General features: G+C 40.4%; 1 protein-coding gene across 1 annotated transcript in view; it reads left to right on the top strand.

The window, feature by feature from the left end:
- POLQ (polymerase (DNA directed), theta) overlaps positions 1-8,212 on the top strand; it is a gene marked incomplete at its 5' end in the record, with an annotated part of 49,658 nt that overhangs the window by 7,952 nt on the left and 33,494 nt on the right. Inside the window, 4 exons of the mRNA XM_010142252.1 lie at positions 2,465-2,684; positions 4,560-4,704; positions 4,802-4,948; positions 5,398-5,610. Of these exons, the coding sequence (XP_010140554.1) occupies positions 2,465-2,684; positions 4,560-4,704; positions 4,802-4,948; positions 5,398-5,610 (725 nt within the window). The remainder of the gene's footprint in view (positions 1-2,464; positions 2,685-4,559; positions 4,705-4,801; positions 4,949-5,397; positions 5,611-8,212) is intronic.

Genomic DNA, 8,212 nt, shown 5'->3' with positions numbered 1-8,212 from the left:
TAACTTGTCAATGGTGAATTGATCAGAAGACTGAAGAGGATGTGCCACTAGGCTGCTTAGTTACCACTGCTCAGGGTGACCTCTGGTTTTGCTTGTAACATGCAGTAGCCTAGAGGTTGCATGGTTCCTCGTCTTTAGCACAACTGATTGAACACCGGGAAGCAAATTAGGTGTTTCAGAAGAGTTTTAGAGACTTTTTGAATTCAGTGTCTAGATCCCCAGCAACAAACTGCCCAGTGGTTCCATAGTGCCTGCAAACCAACAACAGCAAATGGAGGACATGATGTATTGATCTTTTTAATCTTTATTGGTGAGGTTGAGAGAAGAGTAAAAATCAACCCTTCCCTCAGCACCAAAAGCCAGATTTCGCCAGCTTTCTTTGCTGCTTCCTGTCTTGTGAGTTGTACCAGTGCTGGGCTAAGCACAGACTACCTATTTAGTTTCGGGGGAAGTGCCATTTCCGTATTGGCTCTCCACTGACCATTTTAGCCAGTAAAAAAAATCCTGATTTCCAGGATCCATCAGTGTTCTGGGTCTAATCACTTCGGACTATTTCTCAAATTCTCCCCATAAGTCCTGAAAACCAGCACACTTCAGAGCAGCGTGAGCAGCTTTACCACTCCTTTTACCTTGCCTTATCGTGTAGCTGCAGCACAGGTGCAGGTCCACTCTCTGTTTTCCTCCCTTGCATTAAAGAAACAGGAAGGAGAAGACATTCGTCAGGGAAGAAGGGGCAGATGCATCAAGGAATGTTCCTGGGAAGATGCAATGCTTCAGCTTTCACCATGTAGGTGCTAGGGCCCAGATCCTCTGTCTCTCCATCATGGTCAAGTTGACAGTGATTCCCTCTGTCACTTACTGACATGAAGGAGGTGGCTGCTGTGTTTTAGTTTTGGAATCCACTTGAGATTCCTGGAGTTGAAGACCATGTTTTATCTGTCCTCCCAAGTCTGTGATTTTTTTTTTTTCCTGTTATTTAATGGGAGTACCTTTATCCAAATTCTTTAAACACTGTCCAGCCTGACCGATTATCAGAATGACCATTAAGAGCTTTTTAAGCGGTTACCTGGACATCCCGCTGAAGTATAAGGCTGTGTTTTCACACCAAGAGAATGTTCTGTGGTGGCCGTTGACAGCGTGGGTGACCACCCTTTTCCATGAGACTTTTGCAGACCCAGACAAAATTCTGCAGCAGATTTTTCTGTTCCCCAGTCAGAGTGTGTGGAACTGGAATGTTTTTAATCCTTGAAGGTCAGAAGTTGCATTAGGGGGAGAAATCTACAACCCAGGTGGCAGAGCTGTACTAGCGACTATGCCTCTCCATATCTTCCTTATTTCTGTCTTGTCACAGACTGGCCTATTTTACTCTAGCTTCTGGGTAGTTTTGTTTCCTCTATCTTGTCTTTGACAGGATTAATAGGATCTTCTAAGAAGGTTCAGGGTGTTTCATAGAATCATAGAATGCTTTGGTTTGGAAGGGATATTCAAAGGCCATCTAGTCCAACCTCCCTGCAGTAAGCAGGGACATCTTCAATTAGATCAGATTGCCTAGAGCCCCATCTAACATGACCTTGAATGTTGCCATGGATGGGGCATCTACCACCTCTCTGGGCAACCTGTTCCAGTGTTTCATCACCCTCACTGTAAAAAATTTCTTCCTTATATCTAATCTGAATATCCCCTCTTTCAGTTTAAAACCATCACCCCTTCTTCTGTCGCAACAGGCCCTGCTAAAAAGATTGTCCCCATCTTTCTTATAAGCCCCCTTTACATATTGAAAGACCGCAATAAGGTCTCCCCAGAGTCTTCTCTTCTCCAGACTGGACAGCCCCAACTCTCTCAGCCTGTTCTCACTAGGGAGGTGCTCTGTCCCTCTGATTGTTTTTGTGGCCCTCCTCTGGACCTGCTCCCAATAGGCCCATGTCTTTCCTGTGCTGAGAACTCCAGAGCTGGACACAGTACTCCAGGTAGGGTCTTACTAGAGCAGAATAGAGGGACAGAATCACCTCCCTTGACCTGCTGGCCGTGCTGCTTTTGATGCAGCCCAGGATACAGTTGGCTTTCTGGGCTGCAAGTGCACATTGTAGGCTCAGGTCCCGTTTTTCATCAACCAGTACCCAAGTCCTTCTCCACTGGGCTGTTCGCTCTCTTTTTGACCTCCCATCAATTTGTCAGACATTTTTATTTTTTAAAGTCTCAGTTTGTGACTTCCAATTTGTTACCTGAGGAAGCTTAAAGTTTAGGTTTAAAATGATAAAAAGTTGGAATTATTTTGTTACTAATGCACAACCTGACATTTTTTTTGCTTAGAGAAAGGCTTGTTTCTTTTTCAAGAAGTTGAAAAAATTATCTTTGCACTTTATACTCTGGAAGGAAGTAAATTGAGTTAGTTTTTCTGAATCCTGTTTTCCAGAACAGTAGCTGGTGTTGTCGGTAACTTTCATTTTCTTTTTATCACTTCCAGACAGGTGAAGATGACCAGTCCCAGTTTTGGTGGGATACAGATAGTAGGCATGAGTGCTACCCTCCCGAACTTGGGACTCCTAGCCTCGTGGTTAGATGCAGAGCTATACTGTACGGATTTCCGCCCTGTGCCTCTCAAGGAGCAAGTGAAAATTGGCAGCAACATTTATGACTCTTCCATGAATTTAGTGCGAGAATTCCAGCCCAAGCTTCAGCCAAAGGTAACAAAACCCTGAGTGGTGGCTTTGGGAATACACCTTTCGTACAGCTAACATTAAAAACACAGCTACCAGTATATTTTTAATTTTTTTTTCAAGAGATGACATTCCTGACTTCATTGGTTACTTCATAGATTATATGCTCAAACTAAGGACAGAGAGTTTTTTTGTATTCTACTGATTTAAACAAAAATTCAGACTCAGGAAGTTCTTAAAGTCTCTTGAATCTAACTTGAAGACAAAGTTGACTTTGCAGCTATCTTACCTCTGAGCACTTGTCGGACATAATGAACTCGATTCTCCCCTTACCTACCACTTTCTCTTGTGTCCTGGAATCTACTTTCATAAATTGAGGTAAATAATATTTATTTCCTAGTTAGGTCAAGAAATTTGCATTAATCATTGGGAGAATATATTTACGTTAAAATTGGTATGGAACCTGCCTATGTTACACTGCTAAGTGATCTAATTTTGTAGTGATTAGAGGGCAGACGTCTATCCTGATTCTTCTGAATCCGTTTTCAGTATGTAGTACTTTGGCACACTTGAAAAGGATATGACACGTTAAGGGTAATGTACTACAATGATTTGGAAGAACCAGATGGGGAGAAATGGGAAATTTGCATTTCCTACTTGTAGGTTCCATTTCTATGAAGGATGAATTATCTACCCAGTCCCTTCGGCTGCTCTGTGTAATGCCAGTATAGTCATTGGACAATATGGGTGGAAATACAGCAGTATTTTGGAACGTTTTGCACCCAGTTCTTCTGTGTGCAGACGTTCTGTTGCAGGATGGCACAGCAAGGAAAAAGGATCCTAGAAACAAAAGGTAATGTTTGTGACAAGATATCTAGAAGCTTGCTTTTATGTGGTCATATTGAGAAGAGGATGTTGCACCTCCCTTTCTGGCTATTTTTTGAAGTATTTGCTTTGCATAGGTACTATTCTCTAAGTGAGAGGAAGAACTAAAGTCAGCTCATGACTCAGCACTTTAAAAGGATTGGCTTGTTTTATATGACCAGATGATCCTCCTGTGCTTGAAGTCTATCTCTGGACCTCCAGACTTCAGATCTGTGCCTCAGACTGGACCAGGAAAGGGAACTTGATGACCTCACCACCTCTCCTGAATTTGACTGAATCCTTTCTGCTTTGACATGTATACGCATTTCCTGCCATTGCTCCCCTGTTCTCCTTTGCATTTTAGTGCTTTTGATTTCTTCATGTACGCTGATTTTTTTTTTTTTCTCCTTTGGCCTGCTTGCTGGAAGAGAATCTGGCTTAGCCAAGCAAAACAGATCTGTTGCTGTAAGTCTCTTAGGATCTTAAGGCAAGCTGTAAACAGTAGGATTTTGCATGCACAGCTATATAGGTATCCATAAAAGCATCTGACTGTGCTCTGAACGCTTGCAGTCTTTGGTCAGCAGTGCTTGCTGGGTGCATCTTATTGGAGATGCTCAGACTACTACATCTCATGCTTTTAGTTCAGATATCCTAGTTAATAAGGCTTCCTTCGTTACTATAGAGGAATGTTTTCCCTTGGGGCTCTTCCTACTTCTTCCCCACTGTTGTTAGCCACGACATGGAGGTTGCAGTGATTTTTTTGTGCGCTGTGTTTCCTTCATTCTGAAACAGATTTCTAAAAGCAAGATGTCAAACTTTGGATTTATGCATTGTTAGGTCTAGGGCTGTCCTCAACAGCGTGCTCGTATTAGTGCTTGGACTTCCTAAAGCAAGACAGAAACTAAGATAACAGTGCTCCATCTTCTTTGTTTGCTCCTCCTTCTGACTTGAAGATTCCTACTGTGACACAGAATAATGACAGCATTTACAAACCCATTCAGTGTGAGAGTGCGCTGACAATATTTCGTCTCAATTCAGGGAGATGAAGACCATGTTGTGAGCCTCTGTTATGAGACTGTTTGTGATGGCCATTCAGTCCTGCTTTTCTGTCCATCCAAGAACTGGTGTGAGAAGCTGGCAGACATCGTTGCCAGGGAATTCTACAGTTTGCAACAGGCTGAGAGTAAGAAAAAAGTAGTTAACAGAAAACTGTAGTATGCACAGTGCCTTTAATGAAAATTAATTTTAGCAGAAGCTATAAAAGTATTTTCTCTCTCTAGGTTCTGCAAAAAACTCAGCCCTTGCCCCAGTTGTTGTGGACAGAGAAGGGATTGATGAGGTTCTGGATCAGCTAAAGCGATCTGTCTCAGGCCTGGACTCTGTACTCCAACGTACTTTGCCATGGGGAGTGGCATTTCATCATGCAGGTATTCCTGAATATCTTGGTCTTGAATTCTGTAATGATCAAGTCATATGGGTTCTTTTTCCTGTAGTTACCAGCAATTTACCAGTTGCTTTTCAAAGCCTTCTGTAGCTTATGACTGAATTACAGTTAGAGGTAAACGTGAAATACTTTTATGGTGGCCAGAGACTTTATTTATTTACTTGCAGTGCTTGTAGTAGATGGTTGTTCATCTTGCTGCAATGTGTACAAGCACCTTAGAGAAGCTAGTTTTTAACTACTACTGCCAAGTGAATGGTGAAATTTTGCTTCCCTTATGGCTCAAAAGAAGTCAGTGGAGGTAGTGTTGTGAGTCTTATTCCTGACGCTGAATGGCAGATGTTCATTAGATGTGTTTGCTCTTCCCCTTGCTTGACACTGGTATTACTAGCTCTTAAATGCATTCTCAAGGTTTGCTAAAATTCATCTCCTCAGGTCTGACTTTTGATGAACGGGACATCATTGAAGCAGCCTTTCGACAAGGCTTGATTAGAGTCCTAGCAGCAACTTCCACGCTCTCATCTGGAGTGAATTTGCCTGCACGCCGGGTAATTATACGAACTCCTGTGTTTGGTGGCAAACTGCTGGACATTCTCACTTACAAGCAGATGGCTGGAAGGGCTGGCAGGAAAGGAGTAGACACAGAGGGTAAGCAGAGGCTTTAACATTCTCTAAGAATGGTGTTAATCTGATTAAATCCAGGGCAGTGCTTCGCATTTAGTGACTAATCATGATGAATTCCTTTGGTATTCTGTATGATTAAGTTAATCAAGAGGAATTTGTTTGGTACTAATGGAGTAAAAATTCTAATTCCCAGGGGATTCTTTTCATTACATGAGACTTACTTTGGTACTTACATCTCAGTTACTTCAGGGACGGGCTATTTTGTCCATTAATTCTTGTTAGTTTCTAAGGCTGTATTGTTCATTTACCTTAATTTTTTGATGTGTGGTCAGTTTATTAAAGTGTTTACAGTTTCAGTGAGAAAATTTTTAGTAAACTCTCATGGGACAGGCCTAAAATATAAGAAAAGCATTTAAAGTCTACAACTAATTTGACAAACTTCTTCTGTTATCTGAAGTTCTGATTTGGATTTATTAAACTTCCACTAAACTGAACCATAACTTTTATGGAACTTGAAAGTAGTAATGCAACAGAGAGACAGGGAAATATGAACAGTAAGTAGTTCATAGGTAATATGGCGTCTTCATGCATACAGTGTCACTGAGTGACGCTCAACAAAATAATCCTTCCCGTTACTTTAATTTGCAATGGAAATTTTTCTTCATGGATGATATTTGGAAAAATTGAATTATACAAGTATAAACACAGTAGAAAATAAGTTCAACGGAAGAGGGAAGTGGGATTTGCCCTACTGGTGGTTTGATTGGTGCTTGCTGGAACACTATGTAAGCAGACTGTTCTTACATTTAACTTTCTATTTTTGCCAGAGTAGCATAGCAACGGAGCGTTTTGCGACCTATATCTCTGATAGCTATCCCTATGTGCTAAAGAAAAGGGCAGCTGCGTGCTGTATTTTGAAAATTTACAGACTCTGTCATTTGAGTGTAGCTGGCAGGTGTAAAATTACGTTATTCCTTGAAGTTTCTTTTTTCCCCCTTCAAGTTACAATAATTAGTACCCTTTTTTTGACAGTTCTGATGTGACTGTGTTTTGCACAGTAAGCAGTTTATTTTATGCTGATGAGCTTCATGAATGTACCATTTTTTTCACTCTGCAATTTTTTGGATGAGAATGTAAAGCTACATTACCAGCTGTTACTCTTGCACAGAGCAGGGAGGCTGAAGGACAGCAACTTCAGCTGGAAAAAATGCCTTATGTGGATATGAAATCCAGCTGACAGACAGAAGATAAATGCTGTTGGGTTGATTATCTCCTCCTCTTCCAACATGGTAGTGTTGCATAGTTCCATGTTCTGATTTTTTCTTTTTTTTTTTTTTTTTTTTTTTTTTTTTTTTTTCTGATTTGATGGAAATGTAAAAACATAATTTTAGAAAATTAAATTGGATTATATTTGCAGTCATCAAAGCTGTCGTGTTCCCAAGGCAAAATAGGTAAAGCTGTTCAACATTGCTGAACAAAATGAAGAAATATAAAAGGGCCTTTTCGGCTTTTAATGGAGTTTTATGCCTAGATGGCTAGAGTCTTCTGGTGTTTGTTTAATCTGATGCCGACTGAAACTTCCTCTCTCATCTGAAATGTTCAAGAAGGGATCTTAGAAAAGCTTAGTTCCATTTTTTTTTTTTTTTTTAAATGTTTACTAGGTTGCAATTATTGGCTTTAAGTTCTCAGTAGCATCTTGTGAAAGAGTTTTTCCCCGAGTCTTGAATGACTGTCAGATAGTGTAGAGCCAAGTGGATACACTGCACTGGTGGTATTTGTCCTGCTCATTAAATTTAAGTGCAGTTGCATTTCCATACCTCTGGATTTGCTAATTACTGTAGCGTTGCTACAGGTACAATTTTATCATAACATTCTTAGGATCTTACTAAGATACCATAGCAAAATTACCTTGGTGTCCAGACTATGGGCACTTAAATCTTAAGTTATAATAAACCTATCATGCTATTTACTGTACAGCTAATCCAAATCTAATGCACTCTCTAATGCTCTCTTTTCAGTCAAAGGCAAGCTTGTCCTACCTGTACTTGGTTTATCCTGTGCCAGTTGGCAAAACTTCTAATTAGCTAGGGCTCTCAGGAACCTAGTCTCTCTGTAATGGCTTTGTTGAAAAAAATCTCCTTTATATGACCACTGTATTTTCCATGGGTGATCTGTACTACTATCTCATTAAAGAAATTGGTCCATTATTTTCAGTTTTGTTTCATGACTCTGGGACCTTTTCGTCTACCACAGAATTTCAGTACTTAGGGATTAACTTAACAATGTCTGATAGACAACTTTAAGGTAACATATTTAGATGTACTTTCAGAGGAAACCATTCAGGATACGTGAGAGTGTGTGCGTGTGCATATGTGAAAGTTCAGAGGATGCATAGTTACTTAGATTAATAACTTCAGATTTCTGAATTACTTCAGTTTCTGTGTTAATTTCGGATGTGGAAGCTGCGTGACTTAGCACAAACTGTCAAAGTGCTGTGCAGCATTTATGTTTTCTTCTTGCTTTTGAGAATCTTTTCAGTTTAATAATGTAGGGCAGAAGGAAAATTGATGCCACTGCATATTATAGTTCCAGCCAATTCCAGAACAAGAAGAGAGAGTGGTTCAGC

The sequence above is a fragment of the Buceros rhinoceros genome, unplaced genomic scaffold (assembly GCF_000710305.1).
Source record: "Buceros rhinoceros silvestris isolate BGI_N320 unplaced genomic scaffold, ASM71030v1 scaffold3238, whole genome shotgun sequence".
Classification (NCBI taxonomy): Eukaryota; Metazoa; Chordata; class Aves; order Bucerotiformes; family Bucerotidae; genus Buceros; species Buceros rhinoceros.
Note: the sequence above shows the minus strand (reverse complement) of the source record. Positions and strands in the feature narration are given on the sequence as shown.